This window comes from Plectropomus leopardus, chromosome 21 (assembly GCF_026936395.1).
Source record: "Plectropomus leopardus strain MGB_pleo_1.0 chromosome 21, ASM2693639v1, whole genome shotgun sequence".
NCBI classification, from domain to species: domain Eukaryota; kingdom Metazoa; phylum Chordata; class Actinopteri; order Perciformes; family Serranidae; genus Plectropomus; species Plectropomus leopardus.
This window is the reverse complement of record NC_142196.1, coordinates 9,443,551-9,462,238: the sequence shown is the minus strand read 5'-3', so window position 1 is coordinate 9,462,238 and position 18,688 is coordinate 9,443,551. Positions and strand designations below refer to the sequence as shown.

The window sequence follows — 18,688 nt, the reverse complement described above, 5'->3', positions numbered from 1 at the left end:
CACTACATTTTCATATTCCGTTAATGTTAAGACGCAGGGGGAAAAAATAATCTATTTAAATCAATTTTTTTTAACCTTCATATTGTTATATTACAATTTATTCAGAGTCAAAATGTTTGCTGGAATGAGTGTTTGTGAATAGAATATTTTTTCGCTTCCGTCACCATTTTTACGGCTCTCGACCCAAACACAGAGGGGAGTGTTTTTTCCTATTGCGAAGGGCATTAAAAAAAAGAGCACTGTGTAAGTAGACTTCTGTATGTGTGTGACATCGGGACAATTGCCCCCACATCCCCCTTAAAAAAACGACCTGCCACTCTTGTGATTTGAGAAGGTCCTCCGCAGCAGCTTGGCTCTCCATGACATTTGTTGTGCTGTTGTGTGATATTAGCTGTGGGGGTTTGGCTCCTGGTTGGGTGTGTTTCCTCTTTTATGACCAGATATAATTAGTCCTGCGGGACAGTCAGAGTAATCTCAGCTGAACAATAGAGACGAAACGGAAACAATGGCTCAAAAGCAGAGCAGCAGACACAGTTGTTTGAGGTTTGCTTGTTTTACCGCCCTGGCAGTTTATCGTCTATTGGATCTCAGTTCAATCAGGTTTTTTCTTTTCTTTTCTTTTTTTGTGATAGTAATGTATGAACGTTTTTTCATTTTGTTTTAACCTGGTGTGTCTGCACAGTTGGAGTGAAGATTAGACTACATTAATATTTTTAGTATTATAGTATTGTTAGAATTTGGTTCCAGTGGTGGTTGCGTAGGATTGTTGCCGACTTGTGCAGTACGAACATTTCCAATTATCCATAGCTTTGTTAAGTTTAAAAGTCAAAATTTATTGAAAAAGATAGACTTAATCGTGTCCAAAACATCAAATCATCAATCTAACAACTAGCAAGACTTACTGAGGCAGTTTGGGTGAGTTAGATTTTGTTTGTTTGAGTTTTAAAAAAGTGTGTCTTACAGTTTACAGAAAAAAGAAAATAGTAGAAAATACAATGCTTTTCAATGTTTGTTATATACATTCACTGTGCAAAATGAGAAAAAATACTTCAACTTACAGTTGATGTTTCCTACATGTTTGTCAGTGTGGTGGCTGATTATGATATTTCATTTTAAAACCAATATCTGTCGATGCTGATGATGTGCCGATGTTATCGTGCATCCCTACTTTAAAGAACCAATCTGCCCCACAATAAGTACTTTTTATATTGATACTGAAAGTACATTTTTGCTAATACAGCTTATACACTTATACTTACACTTATACTAAAGTATGGCTTAGTAAGCAGGATGTTTATTTCTAATGGACTATTATTAACCTGTGATAGTAGCACTTTTGCTAAAGAATAGAATCTGAAGATATTTTTGTATTCTGCCCTGAAACTCTTGTTTTTGCTGACCTGCAGAGGTCTAACTTGCTGCGGGGATATAGAAGTACACTCCAGGTTGTGGTTGTACACCATAACATCACTGCTGGGTGTGGTCAGAGGTGGCACAAATCAGAGTCTGCAGTGAAACGTTGTTTTTCAGCCTGTTGTTAAATCAACTCACAGGTTTCTGTTTCTTCCGTGTTTCCTTCCCTCAGGTTTCACCTACTTCTACAAGGGGAAGGAGTACTGGAAGTTCAACAACCAGTTCCTTCGAGTGGAGCCGGGCTACCCGCGTTCCATCCTCAAGGACTTCATGGGCTGCGAGCTGACGCCCATCGACCCCGCCCGGCCGCCCGCCGATGACGGCAACTCGGACGTGGTGATCGAGCTTGACAACGAGGCGAACACGGTGAAGGCCATCGCCATCGTCATCCCCTGCGTGCTCGCGCTGTGCCTGCTGGTGCTGGTCTACACTGTGGTGCAGTTCAAGAGGAAGGGTACGCCACGCCACATACTTTACTGCAAACGCTCCATGCAGGAATGGGTCTGAAACATCGGAAAGACGTGAGACGGTGGGGCGAGGGCGGCAGGAGAGACAGGTGGAAACAGGAGAACACCCCCCACTTTCACAGAGGAGGACAGTGGACTTTGGACATCTTTAGTGAGAACACACAGCCACGCTTCCTCCTGTTGGGTGATCTGATAGCTTCGTTCAGACCCGCAGAAACAACCTGTCGGCGATCCCTCACGCAAAAGGTGACCCCACGACTTAAAGTTGACTCCGCTAACCCTCAGCCTTTTTAACAAACAGGGGAGCAGAGGGACGGACTGTGGGGGATCTTCGCCTGATACGACATTCAGTCCCAGTAAAAAAACAAGAGGGTCGGTATCACTTTGTATCTCAGAAACTTGACTTCCTATCCCATTCCTCTTTCATTTCTCTGCCCGACTGCTCTTAATCAGAAGGAGGACTTTCAGGGGGACACACACTTTTACCACAGGGCACTGCATTGTCATCTGTCATATCAGGTTGTTGATGAAACAACAGTTTTATATTTTCTGATCTTGGTGCCCCCCTCTGCTTCATACTGCGCTCAAAAGATACACAGTCTCAGATAAACTCCAGTTAATTACATCACCAATCTGCTACCAATCCCTTTTTTTTCGTTTTATCTTTTTTATTTCTTTCTTTTCTTAAATTCTTTTGAGAAAGCAGGTCCTCACTGTTCCCTTTAACACGCTCCTGAGGAAGAGACCAAACTAAACCAAATAAAATCAATTTCTCTCCAAAGAGGATCACTTTTTTTCTCTTCTTCCTTTTTTTTCTTCAGTTCATCCTTTCTTCCCTTCTCTGGATCCTTGCAGCGATTAAGAGTCGGGGAGCTCTGACTGTTGTGGCAGTCTGTTTGAGACACAGGGGCCAAATTATTCTGCAATATTTTAACTCGCCTTAATTATAGATCATACAACTTGTGCTTGATTTTGCTGTTCTTGGAGTTTTTGTTTTTTTTTTGTTGTTTTTTTTATTTGTATACTGCTTTTCTTTTTGTTCATTTGTTTGTAATAGAAGCGAATTGAGAGCTTCTTGTGATTGGTATTTTATGTTTTTTATTACGTTACCCAGAATTCTCAGCACTGGCTTGCTGAGCCTTTCTGGACAGAATATACAGTAGGTTCAGCCTGTATTGAGAGTAATGTATTGTATCGTAAGAAAAAAAAAAAAAGATGTCGAAAGGTTCTGGAGTAAAGCCACTATTTTTGTGTGTTAAGATATTTGTTATTGTTACTTTTATCATTTCCATACAACAGAAATCAGGCTTATTGTGAGCTTGAGAGCTTGTTATTGGATTTGCTGATGTTATTTTTTTGTCCTTGGCCCATATTCCCCTCATTTTAAAGTGTGCATCCAAAATGGTCATTCTGTATGGTTATTTGTGAACGGACAGACCTTTTTTTTTTTTTTTTTTAAGAATCCTGTTGACTGCCTTGTTTGAGAGAGCTCACAGTTCCCAGAATGCTCTTGTCTCCTGACTGAGGACCCACAAAGTGAGACACCAAGTCAAGATCAGTGCCTGTGTCAACGTGCATGCAAGCATTTACTGTACATCCAACCGGTTCTGCTCAACGTGGCTTTGGAAACCCCTCAAAAAAAAAGCTGAGGAGGAAGTTTTCTCTTGAAAATACTGTTTGCATTTATTTTTGTACATTTTAAGTGTACCCCAACTCCCCCCTCTCCCCTTACCTCCAGGTACAATTAAATCTAAGAAAAAAAACTTCAAAAGATTCAAGTGGTACATTTGGGAAATCTTTGGGAGATCTGATGGGTTATTGGCTGATCGAATTGGCTTCAACAGAAACTGTTAGCAAAGTTTGTGTTCTCGCCGTCATGGCAAGCAGTCTCTGAATGTGTCTGTTTTCATGATCACATACTGGTTTCTTTTTTTCTTTCCTGTTTTCTGGTCAAAACAAATTGGACATCTCACAATGACTTGTTTGTGTAAGACTTTAGGACAACGGGGAAACGTGTCCTGACAGAATGAATAAATTGATCAATATATGATTAAGAGCTGCCTTCCAAATGTCTGCTCATCTTTGAATTGTATGTGTTTTCAGTGCGGTCATTGTTGTCTGTGTTTATCTGTTAATCACATCTGATTTGATTTTTGCCTGAGTTTCTGTTACTCTTGGATGGCGTGCACTTGACAGCAGTGGTTTGACATGAAACTTTGATAAAAGAGGGCACTTGATGATCCCATGTTAGTGTCAAGCACTTACTCTACCAGCCACTTCATCTTATGGTGATTTACTGGAAGAAGCCAAGAAAGATTTGTATTTATTGAACATCAGTGACACTGCAAAATAATGTAAAAATGCAAATATCCTTTATAGTGTACAGCCATGCAAGCCGCTCTGCTGTACAATGGCTAATCTAAAAGCTTACAACAGGATGGCCCGCCCTACTTTCACTGTGATTGGTGAATACTCATTGACTTTGTTGGTTGGATTGGTTCAGTTTTGGTTAGAGGACTGACATAGGTTAGGGTAAGGGATAAGCCAATCAGAGGCAGAGTAAGGCAGAGAGCAGTGGCTCAAGGACAATTCTGACACACTGATGTTTGGTAAGTGTTATGTTTTCCATATTTTACCATCTTAGTTTATCGCGTTATCATGCTAATCTTTGCTAATTGGTACTAAACACAAAGTTTGCCTGAGCTGAAGTTGAAGTCTTGATTAAATTGACCAACAGAATTTAAGTTAGGGGATTACCAAGGTTGTCATTTCTTATCACCTGGGCACAATGGATAGTTTTAAAATGTTTCATTGCATTCCATCCTTGTTGAGATATTTTAGTCTGAAAGTGATGGACCGCCTAACAAGCAACAGCTCTACACTTCAATGCAAATAGCCACCACTGATGTTTATATTGCCATCACTATATTAGCAGTTCTGCTTGTCTTCTTCTTTTCTAACTGGCAAACATGAACACACATTTTCTTGACCTTTGCTTTGTTTGTTGAATGGGCCACAAAACCAACATTAACCACAGAAGAGTGCACTGCTATCTTCGGTTTAACGGCGAGGTTGTAGCTAATGAGCCTCCCAGCTGCAGCACATTAAACAGCACGTAAGCATGCCTGCAAATATCATAAAGGTCTGTTTAAAAACTGACAGGTAGGCTACAGCGCCATTCTGTTAAGTTTGTGTCTCGCCTGCCAGCTGCCATCAGTCAAACATACACAGAAGGACTTTTTTTTTCTTCCTTCTATTGATAAAAAAATTTAACAATACATGATAAACTTAAAAAAAACATGCTGACTCCATTTTTTACTGCAAAAAAAAAAGAATATGTGTTTAGTTGGACTTTAAGCAACTTTAAACTTGGCTTGAACCAGTGTAGTGCAGACAGTGCAGCCTGAGGGCCGACCTACAGTGCGTACAGATATTGGCTCAAACTACAGTGACCTCTGAACTCCACAGATAAACTGAGCCAGCAGCAGGAAAGAAAAATACTAAAGTAGCATCTGATTCAGAGAAAACTGTATGTGTGTTGATCTGGGACCGAAGAGCTCAGCGGTCCTTTTGTGGGCTGCTGTATTTTTGGGTGGCATGATAAAAATCAGTGCTTTAGATGTACGATCCCAGCGGTGCCGTGCTGGCATTTATTGCAGATTGAATGTGAAACAGGAGCCGTCTACGTCCCGCTAGTGTTTATTCTAGCTTCGCTAGGACACATTTGACATACAGTTGCTTACAACAAAGAAAGTGAGGTCAAGCAAGTTTACTGACTGCGGTCACCGAGTCTGTGTGTATATGTGTGTGTGTGTTTGTGTGCGTGTGATGAAATTACACTCTTAGGGATAACACTTCATCGGTTCTCATCACAGGACTGTTCAGTGGTGAAATTGCCTCTCTGCTTTTAGACAAAGGCATTATATGCTCAGCTATGTTTAGATCGGTGCTTTTTCCTGAGGCTTTTACTCATTGTCTATTCTCACTCCATCCCTGTAAATACAGACTTTGAGTGTGTCCATGTGCCTATTTGTGTTCTACCCGTTCTGAAGCGGTAAAAACAAGCAGTTCAGTGTTAAAATGTCAGTCAGCATTCTTTCTTTTATTTCTGTTTGTGTATATGTGTGAGCATGCTCTGAGCAGAGTGCAGTGTGGGTGTTAAAGAAGTAATACGTTGTCTTTTCAAGACTGTGGATCTGTGTCTCGGTCTCTGTCTGGCTTACAATAAGTGATTCTCCCTTTGCATCTTGATCCTGTGCATGCTTACTGAACTGTGTGTGTGTGTGTGTGTGTGTGTGTGTGTGTGTGTGTTTTTGCAAGCATGCCTAACTCACAACTGGAGCTTGGACAATTCCTGTGGGCCCAGCAGCCTCTTTTGCGACTGCCAGGCTAAAATATTGGTGCTAAACTGACCTACGTTGACCAGGGCTGTTTTTCTATGGTGCTATTTTTGTCAGCCCTCCTACTGCTCCTTCTCCTCCTCCTCCTCCTCCTCCTCCTTGCCCTGCTGTCATTGGCTCAGAACTTGAGTGATTACAACGGCAACCAAAGTAATACATTCTCATTTAACCCAGTGCCTTACAGTGCACTGCTTAATGGCCCCTCATAGGTTAAGCACCATATATATCCTAGTGTTGGTTATTAACGCGGCACAGTGAAGCAGCTGAAAGGAGCTCATTGAAGGTCAGCAGGGGTCAAGCTGTTGCCTTGACCTGGATGAAAAATGTTAAAAGATATAAAGAAAATCCACCCCGAGATTAATGGTTGTTTACTCGTACTGTCTTCCGCAGCAGGGAGGCCAGTGGATCATCTGAATGCAGAGATAACATTGTTTGTGACTCCTTTTGCCACTTTTCTATTCTGTGTTCATTGGATCATTATGTCAATTTGATGACATTTAAGGTGTGTACTGTATGTGTGTGACATCTCAGCACCTCCCTCTCAGCTCAGAATTGACTGTTTTCTTAACCCTTCCCTGACTGCTGAGTCTTAGCAGCTGTAATTAGGCACAGGCAGTTTTTTCCCCTTTTTAAAACCGGAATCAAAGAGCAAAAGCAAAAAAAAAAAAAAAAAAAAATGAATGAATATTGTTTGTCTATACACTAACATAAACTACAAAGGTGGGCATGTCTGGTCAACTAGCTTATTAAGCAGTCGGCAAAGATATTAAGTAACAAGGTTACGTAACTAGTACATAGTGTAGTAGTCTATTTCCCCTCTGTGGAAGCCAGTCCTGATAAAAGTCTAGGCTAACATTAGCAGCTCTGTCCTGCCAAAAGCTAGCACACTTTCTTGGGTCCTGGTTCATTTCTATAAAATATTGCCCAATAAACATTTTCTCCATAAGCTACCATTATAAAACACATGCTTGGAAAACTGTTGACAGGACACGTCAAACTGCAAACAAGGTCATTTATGACTCTTTCTATTCTGAATTTTGGATCCATGGAGTTTTTTTTATTTGTAAAATTTTCTTCGAACCAAGAAAAGCACTTTAAGATTCTGTGATGCCATCTTGGGGTCCAGGTTCCAGATCTTATTATACATCCATGGCACTACCATTTTCTTAATCAGCTAGCTTCTCAGATCTGCTAGCAACTGTTGTCAAGTCAAAATACAAAATGAACAGTCACCAACTTTTTTTTTCTTAACTCCTGTCTGACATCAAGGACCCATTGCTTCAGGAATTACGAATTTTGGGAGGAAAACCTGCCACCATTATCCTTACAAACTGCCCTGTGCGAGGACAGACAGCTTGACAGGCACAGCAACTCTGAGAGACAGGGCTCAGCGAATGGTCAATTGACTTGTCCAGTCATGTCATCATGCTCGGGGAGGCACTCTGATGACACCCATTTCAAACAAATGTCATATTTTTTTTAAACCATTTTTCCACTGAATGTCTCTCTGCATCATTCTTCTGTTGTCTTTGGAAGCTCCACTGTGTCGATCAATAAACCGATTTAAAAAGATGTCGCCGTGCATCTTTGTCTTGTTCATGCCCGTGTTCATGCATGCGTGGTCGTGACCCACCGCCATTCCCAGCAGGAAAGACACTCAAGCTCGCTCAGTCGTGACATGACGGTTTGACGTGAAAAAAGTTACACATGATCAAAAAATGGATTTCTTTTTTGTGACACACTTCAACTTATCTATTTGAATATGAATACCTGGGATCTAAAATTTATTTTTTGTCAACTTTCCAATGTTTTTTTTTATTCACAGTTTGATCATGTGTCAGCCTTTCATGTCATTCCTCCCACATCCATTCAGATCTGCTCTATCATTCCTTCAAAGAGGTGAGCTGAGCCGTGCCATGATTTTTTTATTCCTTTTTTGGTGGAGAAATAGAATGGCTACTGTCACTATGTGGAGTGTTACGGATGAAAGCCATCTTCCAATCTCCCTCAGGTCCATTCAGATGCAGAGAGCCTTTCTGCTCATACCACAGAATAAACCATCTTCGTATTTCTGCAGCAATAAACCACCTCTGTAAGGACAGGAGAATTTCGATGGAGGATGAAACGCTAAAGTCTCTAACACAGCACCATGTAGAATGATATTGAATGTACAAATCAATGACACCTCTCTGCTGCAATACAACAAGCTCTGCATCTACAAAGAAATACCCATTTCTGTGCCTGCTGGCTTTGAACGAGCTGCTCGGACCAGACGGCCTCGTAATCTGTTTCCAATTTCTATCATTCCCATCATTGGTTCCAAATGGTTTTTCGGCCGTGCACCTTCTCCCTGAAATCTGCTTGGAATAACACCTACATGCATATGAAAACATACCCAGGGCATATTGTACATTCCAGACACTCAAATGAGACACATTATGCTTTTGTGGAAAGTATTTCTGCCCTGTTGTAACAATATTAGATTCTTTTTCTTTTTCTAATTGCTGACATTTTGTTTAGGTTTCCCACCATGTTTTGACTGAGAGCTTTCTAGTTTCTGATTCTCCAGCTGTCTCCGGCACTGCTGTGCTGTGTGCTGTGTTCACATCATTAACTTCAATGGTATGGGGTCGATGGACTGAGACACAAAGGAAAATAGGTTTAATACAGAACAGACCTAAATGAAGTAAAGAAACAGTTCTTTCCTGTACTTTCGCTTGCTCCCTGTAGCGTCCATTTGCTATCCCTCCCTAAACACTTGCTTTAATGGTACTGAGGGCACAATATGGCACAAACCATAATTAGGCTGATGAGATTGGAGCTGCAGGCATTATCTCACTATGTAGATTAAGGTAATATAGACTCAGGCTAAGAGTCAAGAACCATCTGCTCCATTAAATACTGATACTGATTTCACTCATAAAAGCTCCACCAACTTTAAGCACCCCTTCATTACCCCAAACGTCTGAAGTGTCTGACTACAAACCAGAGGTGTGGACTCGAGTCATATGACTTGGACTCAATTAAGAGTCAAGTCACAAATTTGATGACTTTAGACTTGGCTTTACAAAATGAAAAAACTACTGCCAACTCGACTTGGACTGTAACACCAGCGACTTATGACTTCATTTCAATTTGAGCTTTTTAACTTTAAAATATTTGATACCTTTCCCCAAGCCCAATGATTAAAAACTACATTAATTTCTAGATCCACCTGTTTGAACCAAATCTGATTGCATCCAGCTGTGTTGTAGGAGACAACCGTGAATTTAAACTACTGAGCACCAGCTGGGAAAAAAATGGTAATGGTCAACAACAACAACAACAATGACAACAACAACAACAACAACAACAAAAGGACTAACAGTGTGCAAAATGTGCTAGTGGAAAATTATAGACAGAGACCCAACAACTTCCAGCAAACTCGTTTTAACTAATAAATATACATTTTAAAAGCATTCCTGATTTTTGTAATATTATTATTACTGTTAGAGTGGCATTACACTTGGTGAAGAGACTGTTTTGACTTGTTTAGGACTTGAAACTCAAGTGTCATTTGCAAATCACTGACTTGATCCCATATCTTCTACCAAAAACAGTGCAGTTAATGATCAAGTAGCAATAATGATATATTTTGGTAAAGGGTGATGACATACCCAGATTGGGCCAGTTTCTTTGTCTTGTTGGTGTATTTTTGTATTTCACCTCAAACAAAACTTCTTTCTCCTTCACTTTATTGATGTGCTTACTGGAATCGTGAAGATGGATACCTTCCAACCTGATGTACTGACCCTTTAAATAGTGATTTAGATGAAGGACAAAATATAGTATTATACTCCTCAGGAAGGGACAGTCCAGTATTTCAACAGTTAATGGAGTCACAGAGCTTAGCTGACTCATGTTGTCAGCCTCACACATCTATTGTATGAGCCCCTCTGGGCCTATTTTTTCTCTCTTCTCCTGCACGGGTCACAAGTTCATATTTTGTAGGGGTCGTCCTGAGAAAAGCAGCCCCAGGAGGTTCCTTGTTTTCAGGCGTATTTTAAACAGTAGTCTCAGGTGGCATTTGCAGCCATGAAACCTAAAATCACAGAGAAGGGCATCACACATATGACCCTGAAACTGAGCTCAAGGTTAAGGTCAACAAGAGGTGCTTTACTTATTGTTGCTGTTGGATGGAAAGGTCCAAAATGTCAGCTTTGCAAGTGCTCAGGAAAAAACAGCCTCGACCTTATGTTGACCTTACATTGCATTTTTTTGTTTTGAAAGGGCTTTACCAGCCCAAAAAAAAAGAAGTAGGGCCAATTCAGGTATATTACAAAAACTGTCCCAGAATAGTAAAAACTGGCTGGACTCAGATGATCTGAACGATGAAGATGGTGGATGTGTAGGTCCTGAGCTGGTGTGCTAACAGATGGTCTGCAGTTGTGTGTCTGGTTGGATATTCTGCCAAATTCAGTTACTGGGCAAAAGCTCTGGTGGACATTTCTGCAGTCAGCATGCCAGTGGCACGCTCCCTCACAAGTGTTGTGTATTAAAATTGCACATTTAAGAGAGGCTTTTCACTGTGACCAACCCAAGGCACACTTGTGTAGTAATTCAATGTGTTTTTTTTTTGTATCCCAAGTCATCAGATGTTGCCACTTTGCAGTTGACTCCTGCATCTACATATTATGCTTCAGGTATCCCTCTGTGTCTGCTGTTTACGTTTGCTACCATTATGTCAAACAAAAGCACATGGGGGGATTATTCTGCATGTGGTTATATTTAGGCAACATCAGCTCATGGAAACCAAGTTCAAGATTTGTTCAGTCAATCCACCACCTCTCCCCTCAGCCCTATAGGCACCTTTGTGCACCTAATATTACGTTACTGGCAGTGTTTTAACCTGTCGCGGTCCAGAGGCGTATCATGCAGACTTGACACGTGCCATTCAACTGTGTGGCCGTAATATAACACGATTCTGTCCAGCCACATGCTCAGCTGACACCGTCCAGCGACTTATTATACAGACGTGAAAGATGGCTTTTGCCTTCAAGATCTTACGCCGAAATCACTGCAAAAGTGGCAGAATATGATGACCTCAGAATGAGGTTTTCTTAGAAAAGGAGAACTGTGAACACAGATTTTTTTTTCATTTTGGTTCAGTGAACTTACTTTTGTGGGCCTACAGGTTGAAAAGAAGCAAAACTCACAGGGCTAATGTTAGCTACAGCTGCTAAAATCAACTAGTTTCAAAATTACCATTTGCTAAATGTCTGAAATCGAGGACAGACTGTTTCAAAAATATGCTTCCTTACTTTTGTAACCATTCAATGAATGAATGCTTTTCATTCATATTCATATTTTAAGGTCAATAAAAATTGCTGGAAGTAAAGTTGTTCACTGTTTACATTTGATTTAGTGTTTTTACTACAATTTTATTCTTGTAAAGCTGAAAAAGTCACCAAAGCGACATTTTCAGATGCTTAAACTCTCCATCCTCTAATGAAATATTGGTGTGAGACAGGTATGCATTTCAAGTCAACACATTGTCAGGGGTGGACACTGTGGAGAAGGTCACAACTGTGTGAGCCGCAGCGCTGCTTTCAGCGGCTGCTGCAGATAGCATCTGTACGTGCCAGGCTGCAGTCCCAGAAGACTTGTCGTCCGTGGCTTTACCCTCCACCGTCCTCTGTCTCTCTGCGGGACTCTCATTAGTGAAGCAAACACATTATCCACACTGACTTCCATATAGACAGGAGGAAGGAGGAGATGGAGAGCAGGAAGTAATGATCCGCAGTGTCCAGGTAAAATTAGCACCATTAATCACACCATTGATTGGTCAGCTGCAGAATGCAATGCCCTCGCCCCCGTCTCTTTCACAAGAAGCAGTTATGAGCTCCCGAGACTGGGTCTATGGTCAGCTATAAATCATATGTTTTGATTGTGGAGGAATAGTCTTTCTTTGAAATGTCTTTGTTTATCTGGAGGCTCTTTTCTTGCGCTGTTTGTGTTTTTCAGTCTTCAGTGGAACAGTCGATACCTGTCTTCTTGTAGATTAAGAAGAATTGCGCTTGAAAACTTCCCGTGCTCATTCAAAGAACTGAGACTCAACAGCGATTTGCTAGAAAACTTTTAAATCTCACTTTCTGCATCACCACCTTTGTCCTCTCTGCCTCCTCCCTCGGATAGATTTTCTGCCGGCTTCTTGACCCAGACATTATGAACTGTTTTCATTTTTTTAGAGGCCAGATTCCAGAGCGGGAGTGAGAGAGCTTTCTGTCTGATTGATATCCACCTTTCACAAAGATGTATGAGATTTCACAATGGAGAGGTTAGTGAGGCCATTACTATGCATCAACCGCCAAACACCTGCAAACCTAAAGGAAACATTATTGTTATTTTCCAAACCTGTGACGGATCGCTGCCTCTTCACTGCACAAATACAATGGCCCAGCTGTAGGTCTGTTTTATTTAACTAACACAATTTTCTTTCTGCCTCTATGATATTTTCTTTACATAACACGTACAGTGCAATTATAGACTAAAGAAAAAATATATACACATTTTTTTCTGTAACATAATTTTACATTTTAAATTTTTATTATATATATAGTTTTCTGGACAATTTTCTCTCTTTTTGAATAAATGTCTAATAATCCTCCCCTCTTTTTTATTTATTTATTTATTTTTAAGATTTTTTTTCAGCTTTTTTTTTTTTTTACCTTTACTACAGAGGACAGCATCAGCATGAAAGGCGAGAAAAAGACAAGATGACATGCAGCAAAGGGGCCAAGGTTGAAATCGAACCCACGGCTGCTGCAGCAAGGACAGAATGTGTTGGCGCTCTACCAGGGGAGCTAGCGGGCGCCCCCTCCCTTCTTTTTCAAAATTAATTTTTAGGTCATTTTCTTGTCACCTTACTAACTAACAACTAATTTCTTGCAATTTGTGGGATATTTCTTGCCAAGTTGGTCATTTGTTTTTTCCTCATATTTTAGAAAAAAATCGAACCCATCATCTCAGTTACAAAGGGTTAAATAACTTGTGAAGGGCGTCTAAATGCAGCACAAGACAACTGATGCCGATCCAAGTTTGAAAGGGTTAATGTTCATCTCTGCACTTACATCCTCCATGATGTGTCTTTCGTTACACTTGCCTGACCTGGTGAACGTTCATGTCTATAAAAACTCCATGCCCCAGTTAGTAACGCAGGCATCTCGTTATAAATTTTAATGCTTGAGCCCAAGCTGGGATATGACTTTAGAAAACTCCCTCCAGAGCCACAGACGACATCACACAACTGCTTTCTCCGACTAATTAGCCCTGTAGTCATAATGAGTAGACTGAACGAGGTGGAGTCCCCCTTTACAGAAGTTACACTGTGGCTTTGCCTGCTAAGAGTCTGCATTTTGACCTTTGCAGAAGTGGATACGCGAGCGTGAGAACATCAGAAGAGCAAAAAATATCACTTTATTTTTTCCTGCGCTGATTTCACAGCTTCCTGTGACAGTGATAACGTTTTATCAGCAGGAGACACGGGATACAATCTCTTCATGTTGAGAACTACTATTTCTGAGGACCTCAGCAACAAATCTGCTAAATCAACACACCCCAGACATTTTTCCCCCCCTTTTTTTTATTCTTTGGTGATTATTTTCAGTGAGTGGAAATTCGGGCTCAGGAAGTGTTACGCATTTCAAACAGTCCAGAGAGGCCGGCTGAGTGGCTACCCGCTGGCACTCCGTATATTTGCTTTCCCTTTGCTTTGTCTCAAGCCTCGATGTGAAGATAATGTGAAGGGCTTGCTCTGGACTTTATTTTGGTACTATAGCCATGATGGACCCTTGGTGGTTTCCAGAGACAATTTTCTTTTTCTGTGCTCAGCAGAATTTCACTCAAATCTCAGGCAATTAGGATAAGATCTGTGGGACTTTATTAGCCTCAGTCAAACACATCTACATCTTTAATATCAAACATAAACATCTTTCTCTCATAAGTGAACATGGATAAGGTCTCTGAGGAATATGTAAGGGCAAGGAAGCAAGGGTTAAAGTGAGATGACAGCAGGCTGCATGAGACAAATGACTGTGGGAAAAACAGGGAGCTCCATGAAGCAGTCAACCTGATGTAAATGGCTCTTTGCGGAGGAAATGTGGGCTGTGGCCTTGTAACGCAAAGTGCATGTTATGTACGCTGCTCTGTCTGATCACAAAGGAACTGACTTCGGGTGATGAAGGGTATAGCTGCACGATGTCCTACTTACAGGATGTATGGTCAGTGGCCTGAACAGCCTGAAATATGTTTCTGTGTGTGTGTAGCATGTGTGTGTCTGTGTTAAGTCTGTGCATGGATGTGCTTCAGTATGACTCGTGTGCTCTGGTGTGTGTGTTTATGAGTGTTTGGCCTCCATTGCTGGGTCACCCACACTCATTACTCATGGCCTTTAGGCTGTATATATATTTAAGATATATGGACCATAGAGTTCATCAGGTCAACTTACAGACAGCTGATCCATGTTTTTACCAGCAAACACTTGAGGGTTGCATGGTGTATGAAACTGGGAAAAGAAGATTTATGACAGATTTATGTAACTGGATGCTATTTTTAGTATTTTGATCAGGCAACAAAGGTTTGCTCATACATATGCTAGTAGTGTGAGACATGAATTAGCTTTCTGGGCACAGGCACAGGGGCCCAAAGTGTCAGGACCCCCCCTAGCTTTCACCTGCCAAATTTCACTCATATTAACATGTACCAGAGGGAGACTCAAAATGACCACAAAGAAGCATAAAGGAACCACAAATAGACACAAAAAGACCATAAAGAGACACAAAACAACTAGAAATAGATACAATAGATAAATAAATAATACAATTGATGAATTTAAAGTACATAATACTTATCTAAAAGTTTTAGCATCAGAGTATTCCTAAAGAACCAAAAGCAAGGTACATTTATGCAGAATGTCCCATATCAGAAAAATAAGGCCTATATCATGTTATTTGATCAGAATTATTGATGAATTAATGTGTACATCACTTTATTGTCGCAGATGGTAAAGTTGGGGCAAATTTAAATAAATGAATGAATGATAATGATTTATTACTGGATTACATTCTGTATTACTTATCAGAATTTGTAAGTAATATTATGAGATCAATGGGGTCAAGTGAATGTGCTTTTTTACTTATACACATTTACACATTTCATGCAGTAAAGCCAATAAAACATGCTTTTACATGTAAAGCTAACTAAAATACAGGATCAATATATTTCATAGGCTACATCCAAATAAAATGCCACTGTAATACATATTTAAAGGCGAAAATATAGACATAGCAAGCCTGCCAGCTGCCCCAGTCACTGAAGTGAGCTGCCACCCTCACAGGTGACTTGGTGGACCTGTGGAGACGTAAATCTAACGCACCCATTGAAACGGCGTTTTACTCTGTGGGCCGCAGCAGCAGCACCGCTCACAAGGAAGCTGATTCACCTGTCATTTTTTGTTTTTCAACACCGTAACCGCGTTTTGTAACCACGTTTGTGCGCTAAAAGTGCGATAACGTCGCGTAAAGAGTTTTTCGTTTTTGAAGGACACTTTATTGGCACCGGGAATCTCTGCACGCCTGACCTGTCAGTGTGGGATTACTCTCAACAGGGACACCAGGACCCGCTGCTGGACTTCAACAAAGGTATTTGCTGCTTGTGTTGACTTATTTTCGTTTGTTTTAAAAAAAGCTGCTGGTTTGCTTAATGTGGCTGTTGATGCTGTTGTTGTTGTACCACATTGTTGCAGAGGCCGCTGTCATGGCTTTAGATCAATGCTAATTTCTGCATGTACGCTACATCCGTCATATGCTATGTATTTTGTAGTGTTTAATGTTTGCATTAGCCACATTGTGAATGCTTGTTGTTTTGCTTGTTGTTGCTGCTTTTATGTTGGATTATTGCAGTGTGATATTGCTATGTACGGTTACAGTTGTTGTTGTTGTTGTTGTAGCCCAGTGTAAACTAACAGAGGGAATATTGGCTAAGCTTTAGCCACTGAGAGGATGTAAACATGTTGTCTTGCACATATTACATATAGCCCAGTTTCCCTGTTATAGTGGCTTAATTGGGAAGCATGTAGGCTATGGCTTTTTATTTACCAATTAAGATTAATTGGCAAAACAACATTTTCTCCTCATACTTTATATTCAGATAAGCTTTGGACTATTTAAGCTTTAAAGCTGTGGGTTTCTGTGTTTGCTTCTTCTACTATTCTACATATTTTATGTGAACTGTTTAGCGTTTGTTCTTGGGTTTGCACTTTTGTTGCATTCATTGTCACTTCTGTCATGTTTAAATGTCACCTTGCAGCCTGGCTGTTTCTCTGTGTACCTGATTCCAAGTGTGAGCTGGTATTCTGGAGAACTGGCTGCACCATGTATGACAAACCACCTGGTGAAATTTTGATCTGGATGAAATATATATGGAACACGAGGAGAGTTAATGAGGATCTTCGCTCTGATGCCTCTCATTAACTACACTTGTTAAATCTCTTTGGAATGGACTCAATGTGGCGTTATCAGTGGTAATATACCAGTTTCAATAGATGAACCCCTTCTGCACTATCAAACTCTCAACTTGTGCCCCACTTGGCAAGACTTTATGAATCGATTAAGACTTCATAATGGAATTTTCATTATTAATGATTCAGTGGCAGGCATGATAAAACTGTGGCAGAGCGCCGCAGATGGCCCTTTGTGGGGGGACACGTTAAAGTGCCACAAAGCAGTCGTTCATAGAGCCTCCACTGTAAGCTGGCTGCTGCTCAGAGCTGTCACCTGTGCAGTGAAGACACAAAAAGATGTTTATTTACAGTACAAACCAGAGCTGTGGAAAAAAGAGTTGCTCAGCAGTAGGTGTGTATTTATAGTTAGCGCCTGTGTTAGCGGTGAGTGGCCGTCGCTCTCTGACAGACTTACTTAGCAAACCCCTGTGGGCTCAGACTATCTATCCTTTTTACAGGGAAGTCATTATAGAAGTGGATTATACACGACAGCAGAATCTCATTTCCAAACCTCTCAGGAACGCAGGCTGAAACGTTTGGATTAAAATTCTCGGGCAAAGCTTATTCCAAATATGAAACATAAATTTTCACTCAATCTAAAATGCTCTATACAGTTACATTTTTAACTCGGAGATGTGTACTTGTCAATAAGTAAGATGTGTTAGTCAGTGGACACACTCAACTCTTAATTCACCGTGGACTGTGAGCTAAAGCCTCAGACCTTATACTCCTTGTTTGATAAATGAAGGCATCTCGGATCCCGATCTGATTTAATCTCTTTTCTAATCCCGCCGCACACAGACACTTTGACCTCCCAAATTTATGAGGTGATTATCCAACCGTCTCATTTCCTCATTTCTCCTCAGCTTGGGAATTAAGGCTTCAGTGATGTCAAGAAAGTGGATTACAAACACTGTATTCAAACACAGTTTAAATGTGATAAGATGATATTTATGTTTGTATGTGAGACATTACTGTCAAAGGATTATTATAATAGATTGGATATCAGTAGATAAACTAAGGGTTGCCCTTGACTTCCAATGAAATAAAAGTGATTATTCTGTAATGAAACCCCCAAAATGTCCTTTCTTTGACATGCTAAATGTCTTAAGCTTGACCTCATTTTTTAATTGACCCAGTGCATTGTGAAAAGATTTGAAAAGAAGACGGTCAGACATAAAAAGAACCAAAATTGGAGCAACGAATTTGACAACAGATGATACTACAGCACTGCAGCTCATCTAACAATCAATCAGGGTCCAACTAAAAAATATAATCTGGTATCTATTTGTGTTTTTGATTACCCATGTGGTCTGCACATGTGATAAAATAGAAAAATTCCTAAACATAATTTTCCAAAGCCCAAAGTGGTCTCATAAAAAATGTCTTGTTTTTTCCGACCAACAGTCCAAAACCCAGAAATACTCAGTTTACAATAATGCCAAACAGAGAAAAAACAAACAAAAACAAAGCCTCTCATTTGAGACTCTAGAACCAGTAAATTTGGGGCATTTTTGTTTGAAAAATGACGCCAACAATTAGTTGATTATCAAAAAGATGTAGATATCTAATCATTTCAGCTCCAACACTTGCACATCAGGGCTGCTACTAATGATTATCGTTTTTGCTTAATCCGCCCATTATTTTCTTGATTAATTGATGAATCGTTTTGTCAATAAATTGCAAGAAAACAGTGAAAAAAACAGCTCAAGGTGACATCTACTTAATGTGTGACAAATCAAAGCATATCATTTTCACATTAAAGAATCACGCGGCCATCAAATGTTTTAACTTTGAAATAATGACTGAAACATTTTTTCAACTATCATAATAATTGCAAACTTATTTCTGTTGATTGACTTATCGCATAA

General features: G+C 40.3%; 2 protein-coding genes across 5 annotated transcripts in view; both read left to right on the top strand.

The window, feature by feature from the left end:
• Window positions 1–3,934, top strand: part of mmp16a (matrix metallopeptidase 16a (membrane-inserted)) — an 84,610-nt gene extending 80,676 nt beyond the window's left edge. For both annotated transcript variants that reach the window (XM_042510583.2, XM_042510582.2), the window contains one exon: window positions 1,586–3,934. In XM_042510583.2, the coding sequence (XP_042366517.1) occupies window positions 1,586–1,920 (335 nt within the window). In that variant the 3' untranslated portion in view covers window positions 1,921–3,934. The remainder of the gene's footprint in view (window positions 1–1,585) is intronic.
• Window positions 3,935–15,634: 11,700 nt separating this feature from the next.
• Window positions 15,635–18,688, top strand: part of LOC148186014 (uncharacterized) — a 96,804-nt gene continuing 93,750 nt past the window's right edge. For all 3 annotated transcript variants that reach the window (XR_015775421.1, XR_015775420.1, XM_088072259.1), the window contains exon 1: window positions 15,635–15,957. The gene's annotated coding sequence lies outside the window, so the exon portion shown is untranslated. The remainder of the gene's footprint in view (window positions 15,958–18,688) is intronic.